The 12,597-nt window shown below is 44.8% G+C and overlaps 1 protein-coding gene across 1 annotated transcript in view; it reads left to right on the top strand.

Annotated features, from left to right (window-relative positions):
* Positions 1–3,535, top strand: part of LOC311497436 (nuclear factor of activated T-cells, cytoplasmic 1-like) — a 55,496-nt gene extending 51,961 nt beyond the window's left edge. Inside the window, exon 10 of the mRNA XM_084557749.1 lies at positions 3,349–3,535. Within this exon, the coding sequence (XP_084413875.1) occupies positions 3,349–3,404 (56 nt within the window). The 3' untranslated portion in view covers positions 3,405–3,535. The remainder of the gene's footprint in view (positions 1–3,348) is intronic.
* Positions 3,536–12,597: the final 9,062 nt, after the last annotated feature.

The raw sequence follows: 12,597 nt of genomic DNA on the forward strand, positions 1-12,597 counted from the left end.
AGCAGCAGTCGCCTGCATTGTTCAGGTTTGCGCCGCACAGACCGAGGTACTCTGTTACCCCTCCTATCAGGCTGAATCAAAGTCACAGACAGACTGTGTTAGCGACTGCAACATTTATTCAGCATGCAGTCACACCCAGGGGAGACGGAGGGGGGGGCCTAGCAATGAGCCGCTTTCCCCTCACAAAGGAGCTGAATTGTCCGTTGAACCGTTCGGCAGTAAAGCGCGGGCATATTTTTGCTGTCACTCTCACACCTGCCTGAAATAGATCTCCAACCAGCCGCCCAGCCTCGAGTACGAGTCCCGACAGGTCCCGACTGCGGTTTATGTACTGCACTGGCAGCACGGCTAATAAAGGATGACACTCTGTTTAACTAAGACTAGACGGGCACGTGCTTTTTTTTTTTGTTTTTTTTTTCTTTTCAGCAGGGGAATATTTGGAGCTCAGTTTTCCACTGTTTTTGTTTATTCATGAGAGGGTATTCTCCCAGTTACAGCTTTCCATTATTAACCTGGGCATCAGAAAAAAAAATAAAAAAAGTTTCCAGTGCTGTCGAGAGGGATGCCAGGCCACTGTGCTCCGTTATTGTGCAACATGACGAAGAATTCTTTTTTTTTTTTTTTTGTTAAATAGCACAAAGAGATCATTAATACTGAAACATGCTTTTTCAACCAGCTTTCAAAGGCCTAGTTCACTGACATCTTGCACCATACCACTGCCCATCCGCATTATGCAAGGGGATGGATTTTCGGAGCCAAATTCTGCTCAGAACAAAATGTTCCCCAGCATGTCTGACTGCCTTTCCTTTTGCTGCATATTTGTGGTTATCTAGTCACTCCGCTGAAGGTGAGACAGACTCAAAAATGCAGAGATGCCGTAGGAGAGAGTTGGTCTTGATAGGAAAAACAGACGAATGCACGTTGGTAGAGCCGTGCTGATCGTAGCTGATTTTTCAGCCTTGCCGATCGGGGTGCAAAGCTTTTAGTTCAAGCTCACGGTCATCACCTGTGCGTGTGTTTCTCTTTCAGTCATTCATGTTCTTATACGTTTCTCAATTTCCCAGAAGTTGTTGCAACCAAATAGTGACATGAGCTACCTCATAAAGCAGCTATTAATAGCCTCGTGGTGTTGTCTTGTGGTGTAACAGTCGGGCCACATCCTGTTTCTAAAGATTCTCACGTTGCCATCGGAGCACGCAGATGAAAACCCAAGGGCCAGTGTTTTACCTTTCTTTTCTCTTTATTGCTTGATTCTTCAGAATGGAACATCATCTGCCATGCCAATGGAAAGTATTAGTTAGTAGAAGTGCCGCAAAATAACACCACAGTTAACATGTGGGCGGGGGAGACGTCACAGTTCTTTTACAATGACTGAAAAGGAGAAAGGAAGCCACTGTTTTCAATCTGAGAAAAAAAAAATAAAAACAGGGGGAACATTTGTGGCGTTTGGCCCAGCGAACTGTTGGGTTTTCCCATCTCTTCTTCAGAGTCACCTGGAGCTGTTTTCTCACCCCGGCTAACAGGGTGGCAGCGGCATTAAAGTTTGATCATTTAATTGTTACACGTGCTTGCACCTCCTTTATGCCCTGCGATAGCTGAGCTAAAAATAACCTCAGCATGTAAATGCCTGTTTGGCCCGGAGCGGAAAAGGTTTGAAAACAGCCAGCAGTGTTGGCACAGGTTGGATTTTTCCAATGGGAGTTCCTCCTGTTGAGGGAGGTGAGTCCCAACCAACCTGTGTGCATGTGTGTGTGTGTGTGTGTGAATAGGTGGGTGTTTGATGGCAAACAAAGCAGGGCATGCTATTATAGGTCTGCAGCCTACTTCTTTCAAAGCTGTTACACATTATTTATATTTTTGTCTCTATCCTCAGTAATACATATCCAAATTTCTGGGGTGTTTCACCTCTTCGTTTCTCACAGATTTGTTCATTTTGTGTGGGAAAAAAGGTTTTAAAATGTGTCATAATACATCCATGTGGCTTTCTATTAATGACTGTATAGCATACATATAGAAACATATCTGAAGAAGGCTCTTTCTTTTTGCCTTGATCTGTGCCGATCCCTCACCGCTCATCAAAACATTATCTATTGATAACAAACTGCAGGCCCACACTGAAGCTCAGAGTGGGTGGACTTCCTGTCTCGCCTCTGACGGTGGTTTACACCAGTCTCGTTCTCTCTCAGCCCCGCGTTATCACGACTAGCCTCTACAACCGCGGAGATTCTTGACTTTTTTTGCGCCGGGGCCCCCGGGTCTCAGGGCCCTCGCCATCTTCTCAGTCACTTCCCTCTGTTTTGCCAAAGAACACAGAGCAGATAAAGGCGGGGGACTGATCCCTGTCTGCCCCGACTGTGGGAAAAGCGCGGGCACAGGAACTGGTGCAGGAAAGACAAGACGATGACTTCAATAACAGAGATGTGTGTACGGGGCCGATATGAGCTGGTAACGACATTGATATGTTTGGATTGCAGCTGCTGGTATCTGGTCTTTTATCTTTTAACTGGACCAAGTATGCCAAGCATGTGGCGTGACGTTGCTGTGTGAGACGTTGGCCCGCATTCAAAGAGTTAAGCTTTCCGTAATGAGGAAAATACGTTGTGGTGGGATGTTTTCTAATGAAACACATTTACCCAGTCTCTGGGTCACAAGGTAGACTCACTTTTCCACTATCCCCCCCCCCCCCCCCCCCCCCCCCCTCCCCCTCCCACTGTGTCCTTGCTGGGTTGTAAACTGCCAATTCCGCCCTGGATTAGAAAAGAATCTTCTGCGCCCCTATAGACTCCCATACCTCCGATCAGTTTATGTAATGTGTCTCTCTCGGCTTAAATAATGCCTCGTCCCAGCTTTGACTTAATGCTTTAATTTAAAAATATGCAAACAGCAAGCACAAACTGGAAATAATAAGAGCCCTAAAACTAGATACAGACACAGTGAGGACCTGTCAAGATTGGGTAATCAAGAAAAACCCATCAGAGGCGCATTATTGGGTCATTTAATGATTTTTTTTTGTGTGTGGTGAATAAAAATGAATGTGATTTAGCATTCCTCTTCTAAAAAGTGATAATGTATTCACTATATACTGGATCCTGCACTTCCCAGGATGATAGTTTTCATTAGTTACTCAAGCCAGGTGACATTTTCAAACTCTATGTAAAATGTATGGCGTGAGCCTATGACCTTACCTCTGGGGCCCCTAGAGATCTGGGGACCAGAGTAAGTCGCTCGCCCAATTCAGCTTCTGCAACCGACTTTTATACATTTATCTGAATGCAACGAGGCTTCAGCGATCTGGATCCACCGTGGTAATAACCGGCTGTCTCTGTTTCTCTTTTGTTTTCCCCACAGTTAACGAGATCATCAGGAACGACCTCTCCAGCATTTCTGTGCACACTCACGCGTAGACAACCAGGAGCCTTCTGCAGCAGCGCACACACACACACACACACACACACACACACACACAAACACGCTCAATCACACGCCGAACATCAGGATGGAAAAGAGGACAAAACTAAAAGCAAGAGATCCAGATTATGAAGAAGAAAATTTTGACCAGGATCTCCCGCGCGCACCCCGACCTGACCATCGCTCGACCACAGACTCGCTGCAGACTCACATTGACAATCACTGGCAAGCTCCATTTGAATAAACAGGTGAATGTTATCAAAAGAAAGAAAGTAAAAGAAAGTGATATCAGGGGCAAAGTACACGACTACACTTGCCTTAATTCACAGCAGGTGTTCTTTAGTGGACCAAACAGCTCAATGAGACTGATTTACTCTCCTCTCCTATGCTTCATTTCGAGCGCGACCCGTATGTTAATGCATGGACGAGCTCACGGGACGTTAAGTGTCGTCGCTTCATCGCTTTGGTTCATTTGTTTGTGCCGTCAGTCCGCGACAGCCGAATCGGTGCCTTACAGCAGTGACACTGACAGCACACGACAGTCACACAGATGCAAAATGGTTCGTCGTAACCCAAAGTAGTGGAAGTTTTTATATGACATTTTTGTATCATTTCAAAGATTTGTTTACAGGGAATCAGAATAAAAGGCTGGAACATGTATGGGATGGGTGGGGATGGGCGGGGATGGGCGGGGGGAGGGTGGGGGGGTATGTGAATAGATTAGAATAGTATTTTTCTTGCCTCCTCATTATTATCTTTGTTCATTTATACTGAATGTTATGTATGATATTCTTTTGTATAAACATGTATTTGAAAATATGTATGCCTTATGCTTATATCATGCAGTTTAGCTTTCTTTTTTTTTTTTAACCTTTCCTTTTCCCTTAGTATGATTTCGTACCCCGCATTATGCTTTTCACCTTGGTGCCTATTTCTTATCACCCTTTCCCGGTCTTCCAGTCCTCCGCCCAGGTCGTAGCGTAGCGATGCAAGGACAATCAGAGACAATATATACAGCACATATCCTATGACAACCGTTCCTGGTATGCAGGGGCTTATAAAGGCAGGAATCAGAGTTTTCTTCCTCCCCAGCTTTGAGATCGTTGAACAATGGTATGCTTACCTGCTGAATTTAAATGGGAAAACCCCCCGGACAATATCAATTTGTCTTTTACTTCTCGCACTGCAGGTTTGTATGTAAATAGGCACGGGGATAATCTTAAGTACACCACGGGCTCAGTTTTACTGGGTGATTTCACCGAGGAGTTGGCAGGACTGTTACTTTAACAGCTGGCAATAATTGATCTCATTAAACCAAAGGATTTTATCTTTGGTGAAATTATTGTCCGAGTTTCCTTTTTTTTTTTCTTTTTTTTTTTCTGTCAGAGTGGTTCCCCTGTACAAAACAACAACGACAACAAAAAAAAAAACATTATGCACTTTACCGTAGAAACTGCAGATTTTCTTGACCAAATATCTTAGACTGATTTCCACTGTTGTGTCATATACTTATCTACATCCACTCTTTCTGCACAGCTGCAGTCTTTTCCATGTTATCTGTCTTTTGGAGCATGCACATTGTACTAATGTTGCAGATGGTAGCTTCCCCGGTAGCTTCCTTATACATTTTTGGACACGTACTATAATAGCATGACTGAACTGTATGAATAAAGTTTCTATTTTGTGCCTTACTCTCTTTCTTGGCTACAAAATCGTCGCAACTCTGTAATGCTTCTCTGCGTGGGCACAAGGTGAAACATATTTCTCTTTAATATGAAATATTTATGAAAATAAAATGTGTTTTAAGTGCATTTAATGTGTTCTAAAAAAAATGAATTAATAAATGGCATAATGGTGACTACAAACAGCAAAGGTCTTGGTGTTATGTTTACATTTGCGTATATGTATTTTAGAAGTAAAACTTAAGCTTGTTTTCATTTTAACTCTCTAAAAAAATATGTTTTTTTAATTGCTATTCTAAATGATTGAGAAGAATACTTAGAACATTACTTATTTCATATTCCTTATGTAAAATAGGAATTATGGAAACTACTTATCTGATTGTACATTTTAAATAAGCTGTTGAATAAGCATTATGCTCTCTAAAATAGGTTTTTCCTGACACTTTACTATTGCAGGATAAAATGCAACAAGCTGCTCATACGCCAGGTACAAGCAGAGGCCTGTGTGTTTTCCGGGGAGTATTGTTAGTAGTGGGTAGTTATGAGTGAAACGGCACCTCGCCATGGGAGCTGTGCCACACTCCTGTGTACCACCTGCCAGTCCTCCAGACTTTTTCCATTCAGCAAAGTTATGCAGCGCCCATCCCCATAGTGACAGGAGGCAGGTCTAGGCGGTGCTCCCCTGTACGACCGTGGCAAGCCCAAAAATAGCCCCCTCTATTTGCAGACGCGGTCACGCCCCTTTTTCCTGGCACCCTGTCCTTCTTACCTTAGTCTTCCTCTAGCAGCGCCATACCCTTTGACACAGTGGAGAGATGACTCCAGGCCATGGTTTCCACTGCCGAAACCACAGTCAAGGAGGAGGAGCTAGTGAAAGCGGCGGAAGATCCGTGATATGGAAAAAATAAAATGCAACTCCAATATCTATTGACATGTTGAAAGATTTTTCACAAGTACTGAACCAGCTGGAAAGAATAAAACATGGAAATGTGCATGCTTAAATGAAAGTAAAAAGATTAGTTTTCTTAGCTTAGTGTAAAAACTGGAAGCAGGGGGACATAAATATAAAACTGCCACGCTGAAGGCTACAGAGCAGAGCGTTTGTCTTCCTCTTGTGCTAGCAAGAGTAATTATACAAACCCTGCCTCCGAGCCTTAATTCATTCCCTTCTTTGGTCGACAAAAAGCGACCTGAATGGCAGCTTTTTGTCTTGAACGCTTTGCAGATTTTTCAGCTATAGGCTCTGCTTTACTCCAAGCGGTTTAATCGTCTTGCCGCTACGTCTGCTCTTCTCTTCTAGCCTCAAAGCCACGCCAAATTCCCTGCCCACTAAGTTTTTGTTAGCCTGCCTCTCCGTTAGGAACTGATTATGCTCTGGCAAAGATCTGTCAAGCTAATCGTATTGTTTGGTCGAGCCTAATGTGGTGATGGACAGAAGAGCGGCGGCGACAGCAGTCATACACGTCATCGTCTGGTTTGAGATTTAAGTCCTGCTCTTCACCTCTGTCGCACGTGCACCAGGACTAGAATGTCACCACAGACTATAAACTACGGAGGAAATGACTTGGCACTCACTGATGCCCTTACTGGCGGTAATGGCCAACGTTTTGGAGCTTCCGGCACAGCCAGACAACATCCGCATAACAGATATCCGTGCCAAGACGTCCTGTTTCGTGCACTGATCATTGTTTCCAGCAGTGGTTCTCTGATGTCGGTTTGGTGTCTCCTTACCTTTAGGTATTAGCAAATGCGACATGCTAGCTTGCTTGCCAACAGGGCACGATAGGGCGTTCACACTTGTTTGCTCTTCACACAGCCTGTCTACCAGCCAAAGCCTGCTCAAATGTCACCGGTCAACATTACTCGGACTACACACGGAGACCAGGAAGCGTCTCGTTCCTCTTGTTCCTCGCCTACAGATTCTGTATATTAATATGGATGTGCGCCTGTTGAGAGAGATTAGGCACCGATTAGCTTACTGCGTGAACTTGTTTGGCGAGGGCTTGCTCGGAACAGACATGCGTTCGTATGCATTTAAAAAGTTGTAAGCTACTTTTTGGGCTGTTGTTTTTGGTGTGGCTCTGCCCTGTGCGTGTGCTCGCTTTATTTCAAGGGCGATATGCAAACAGTTTCGCTGCGGTGGCATTTACGTCTGGTCATGCCATGAAGCTAGGCAGATGACTGAATGCGTAAAAACAGTCATGCTGGCTTTTCTTACATGTCGTCAGAGATTTCAAATGGCCTCCTTGGCTTTGGTGTAGCTATCGATCTGGACTTCTTGCGAGATAGATGCTCTTACCGTCACTTTAAACAAATATATGATACAGCATCTTTCCTGCTGGAAATACTCAGTGTGCTCGGTGTGCATCCAACTGCCAGTCTTGCTGAGAGACAGGCATTAGGAATGCATCACACAAGTGACCCCCTTTGCCATGCGATGGCCACGGCGTCCCCCATAAAGAGGGCACGAAAGTGAATCCCTGATCGTAATGACCGCAGCGCGTGGCTCCTTTCTCCTCCGAGGTCCACATGTACACGCCACCTGGCAGAGGGCACGACTTCGAAGTTTCACTGTGCAGATTTATAGTGTCTTTATGGCCCCACTTCCTCCCTCATTGTATTCCCACAGAGGCCTTGATTTGGGCTTTTATAAAGAGAGAGGATAGGCACTGCGCTAGAGCTGCTGCCCTCGTCCCCTCATCGGCCATCTGCAGGCAGTAAATCCTCAGTATACCTCTGTTATGAAGGGCATGTTGAGAGAACCATGGGGGTGGCTTTAAGAGATGCTTTAAGAGATAATTGCTTGACCATACTGAGGGGCCTTTGATAGTTCTGAAATTGATCTCTTTTGGTGCCTTGAATCAGTTTTTAAATTTTTTTTTTCCTCCGTTCTCCAGAAACACATGTCAGACGACCATAAACAGACCCTCTTATCAAGTACCTTTAGGGTGATAAAGAAAGAAGATGAGGACCATGTGTGTGGATTTGTGCATGTGTTTACACGTGTCTTTCTAATCTGCCCGGGGCGGGGCCGTCGGGCTCCACAGGTGTACGCAAACCCCCTTTTATAGGACCGTTTCACGTGTGACAGGATCAGCAGATGACACGCTGACATGGTCACGTCGGCGCAGACGCACAGACAAATCACCGTTTTAAAAGACACTTTAAGAGACGTTCGGAAAAGGCAACCAGATGGGGCCTGGAAAATCCTGCGCGCGTCTTTTATTCTCCAGCTGCAATCATTCAGCTTGATTCGCTCTTTCGTTTGCGACGCGTGAAATGTTGTTGCGCGAATTTATAAAAATTTAGCGGCGGCGCACAGATGTTTGAGCTTAAGAAATGTGAAAAGTGAGAATTGTCTTTAAGTGTCTGTTTATACGACCCCGACACGTAAGTCCTCTGTTCTCCACATCAAAGTCACAGCATTCAATATCGCTTTCTAGTTCACTCTGAGAGCTTTATTTCTGCATGGGGGGAAGAAAAAAAAGAAAACTCCAAGACATCCAGAGCAATCATTCTTCCATTGTTTGCTGTAATGTTTTGGTACATATGCAGAATGTTTATGTTGAAGTACGCTGTAGCGAGCATTAGGGATGCTCTTAATGGGCTACAGTAAAAGCCCTTGCTAGTCAAGAGTTCAGGCAGGTGCAGACTCTTACAGTAGATACAGGAGCCCGGCACTGGAGATGAGTTCACGACAATCACTGTGAGGCTTTTAGACGCCTTCTCCAAGCTCAATCTTCATTTCCCCTGACACTGATTTTGCAATAAGGATCCGGAGAAAAGGGGAACGTCCATCTATTCATTTTAATGATCCCTCATTATTGACTGCTGGCAGGGAGGGGGCGGGCAAAGGTAATGATTCTTTGTCTTCGCTGGCCAATCACTCCTCTTAAAGGAATAAGACTCTAAATAAGGCCACTAATGGATGCCCAGTGTGACCTAAAGCTGACCCCAGACGAAACCCTTGCGAACTGACTTCCCGAAATGAAGGACGAAGAGTTTAGTGCTTTAGTTATTTATTTTTATTTTTTTAAGTTGGTTATAATTAGAGGAACAGCTTTATATCTGAGAGGTCTCTGGTTCAATCCCCACTATATGCATGGCTTAGGAACGTTGAGCAAACCCCTAAAACCTTTTAAACCGCTCTCCAGGCACTTTGCATGACTGCCCACTGCTCCATGGATGCTGAGTTGGATGAGTTAAATGCAGAGAACCGTGTATGCGTGTACACATGCATGGTAAATAACCTTGACCATCTTGTGACAATGCAATGTTCTGCTGGGAAACCTTTGGACCTGGCATTCATGTGGATGTTACTTAGACATGTACCACCCACCTAGACCAGACCAAGCACCCCCACCCCATAGCAATGACACTCCTTGATGGCAGCAGCCATCCCCAGCAGGATGCAGCCTGACACAGGCACACACACAAAAACGGTTTAGGAACAACTAAAAAAAACATGAAGAACGGCACAGGGTGTTGACCTGGCCTCCAAATTCACTAGATCCCAAACTGATCAAGTATCTGTGGGATGCACTGGAACACCCATGATCCGCAGAGGCCCCTTCCCTTAACCCATAGGGCCCAAAGGACAGCACAGGACGACCTCAGAAGGACCATGTCCATTCTCTGATGAGTCAGAACTGTTCTGGAGGCACCAAGGGAGACCTACATAATATTAGGTCATAATGTTATGCCTGATCGGTGTATAAAGCATGAGCCTGCAGCCTGCTGGGTTAGTCTAGCGTAAAGACTGGAAACATGGGAAACGGCCAGTCCAGCGGTAACAGCGTCTGCTTAGCCGCGACTCTAAAACTGATTAGTTAATTAAAAAGGTCTAAAAATAAAAGCAAGAAAATTAGGTTGCGGTTTTAAAAGCTAATGTTTCTTGCATTTACTATCCTGGAAAATTTTCGCTGGTTGTCACAGTGACCACGAGACGACCGAATAAGGCCAAGAAACCAGTCGGTTTTCATCTTTGTCTATCCTGTTAGTGTATAAAAATGAAACTACAACAATAAGGAAACTGTTGGCTCAGCGAACTTAGGAAACAGCTACCTTTCCGCAGTTCCAAAACAATACCACGCTGCATCTTGAATGTCACACAACCACCAACAAAAATAGCATTTTTGGGCTTTTACTCCTTTGTTTCTGTGAAGATTCCACAGGAGCTATGACGTATTAATTTCTCTTAACACGGTCTTTAGAAGTGTTTGTAACCTTTGAAAAAAAGCCGCACGGTTTCCCCCCTCTGTCCTTGCGTGTTTCTAATCTCGTCAACTTCTGGTTTCACACTTAACCACAAAAGCAAAAGTGTGGCGTGCATATTCTCCTGTTTCGGCAACATAGTGAATCCCCCTAGAAACTACTGATATGCGTCCTTTTCTCTCCGAACTTTGTCAAATCCTCACATTTTCTTTGCCTCCTCTGCATACTTATCTCACGCTGATTTAGGTGTCTTCAGCAAATAACTTTCAAATAACTTGCAGTAAGTCAAGAAAACTCCAGAGGAGCTTCTGTCTTCGACTGTAGCGCCAGCATTCTGAATTATGCAAATCACCGAAAGCGCATTATTGCACCCGGGTTATGAGCGTGTGTATGCGTGCATCCCAGGCAGTCTTAGCTGTCACCGGTCTGTCAAGGTAATGAACCCTACTTTACTGCAGCCTCCAACAGCTCTTTAAGACATACTTCACACCGCCGAAGAAATACACTCAGGTATGAGTTGTTCTGCCCCGGATCGTCCGGTGGATGATGGGTGGGCGGGGATGTTATTAGGTGCATTCCTCCTCAAGGCTCCCCAAGCAACACTATACAGAAACTGACCACAAGACAACCCTATCATCCTCAAAGATCACCTGTCTCCTGCGCTGTATATGAATGTTTTATCATAAAAGCTTTTCTTTTTTGCTAAGTGCCTCCTTGAGTGTTTGCTTTTAACTTTTGATTACTTTATGTCTTGTTGCGAAGAAGAAAAAAAATAAAAAATAAAACAGCCCCGGCCCATTTGAATATAATGGACTTAACGGGAAAGGTAGCCTTGCTTTCTCCATTGACAGGATATGTCGCGATGGCGCAACTGCCGCCCCCTCCAACGCGCTAACGGTGTGAACGTCGAGGCGGCGCAGTGATATCGGTGGCCTCGGAGTGAGTTGACCTTTCTTGACAAAGCGAGCCGAGCAGGTGGAGAGCAAAGGGAGAAAACAGACATGACGCAGTCATTTGAATGAGAGAGCACTGCAGGCTCTGTATGGGATCCACATGTTTCCGTCTGTGAGGAAATATAGGATGTCATGCGTTACGGCGTAAAAAGACTCATTTACAACCATTAAAGCCAATCCAGTTGAACATCTCTGCTTTTGATGTGGCAGATCACATCTCATTTGGCTCTTTTTTTATATATATACACACACGATAGCCAGGTCTCTCTTTTATAAAGTCTTGAGTCATTTAGAAAGAAAAAATATTTTTCTCCCTTTGGGTCCAGACGTTGAGGTTTTCCAGCACTGAGCCCTCCTCCTCCTCCTCCTTCTCCCCACTCCACACGGTTTTACCAGACGTCGCGTTGTGAGAGGGGAATGGTCGATTGCATAACGGCAGGCGAGACCTGATCGTTCCTGGCCTTCTCGCAAAATTCAATCATTCTCTGCATACTCCAATCCCATGACGGCCCATTAAAGAGCAGCGCGGGCTAGGATTTCCCCTCATGTGTTTTAAATTGAAATTACGGTCACAAAGTCTGCCATATGCATGAATCGAGAAAGACAAGGAGCTCGGAGAGAGGGAGATATCACTGTTGGTTGAATAGGAAGACAGAGACTAAAGAAAGAGATAAAGAAGACCACGCTGTGCTACTTTCTCTCATTGACCCACTGTCAAACAGAAACTGTCCTACTTGAGGTCATGTCTGAACGTCATTTCTTTTTTGGGTCACTTCACAAAACTTCAACGAACCTGCTAATTTCAGTCATTTCAGTCTGCAAGCTCTGACCACATTGAGTCATCTCTAAGATCATTCCAAACAGGTCCGTAGTTTCTAAACTCGGCACTCCGTAAGTCACGGAAACCACAGGAAAAGATAAGGAGAATAGGTGAAGTATGAGACACCGGGGGGGGGAGGCATGACCCCAGATGTTCTCTGGAGCATCCGCTGGGATCTGAATCAGACTCTGAGTGGACATGAGTTCCTCATTCCTGCGTGTCCCTGTGGACTGGAGAAAGGATAAATACAAAAACACCTACACAGAGAAGACACTCTCTCTCTCTGATTTAGTGTGAGGAGGATATGATGCAGACATGACTCCGGTGACCTGGGCAAACACCTCAGAGACGCGAATCACTCCTCCACTCCGGGGCTGAGCAGTTTCTTTTTCTTTCTTCTTTTTTTTTTTTTGTGGGAAACCCCGAAACAAACGGATTTCTTATATTTATGCTCAGCGTTTGAATCTAATTGAGAGCAAGGGACGTCCGAGATTTAGTTTTATTGACCCGCTGAGAGCTA

Source organism: Chelon labrosus, assembly GCF_963514085.1.
Source record: "Chelon labrosus genome assembly, chromosome: 12".
Lineage (NCBI taxonomy): Eukaryota > Metazoa > Chordata > Actinopteri > Mugiliformes > Mugilidae > Chelon > Chelon labrosus.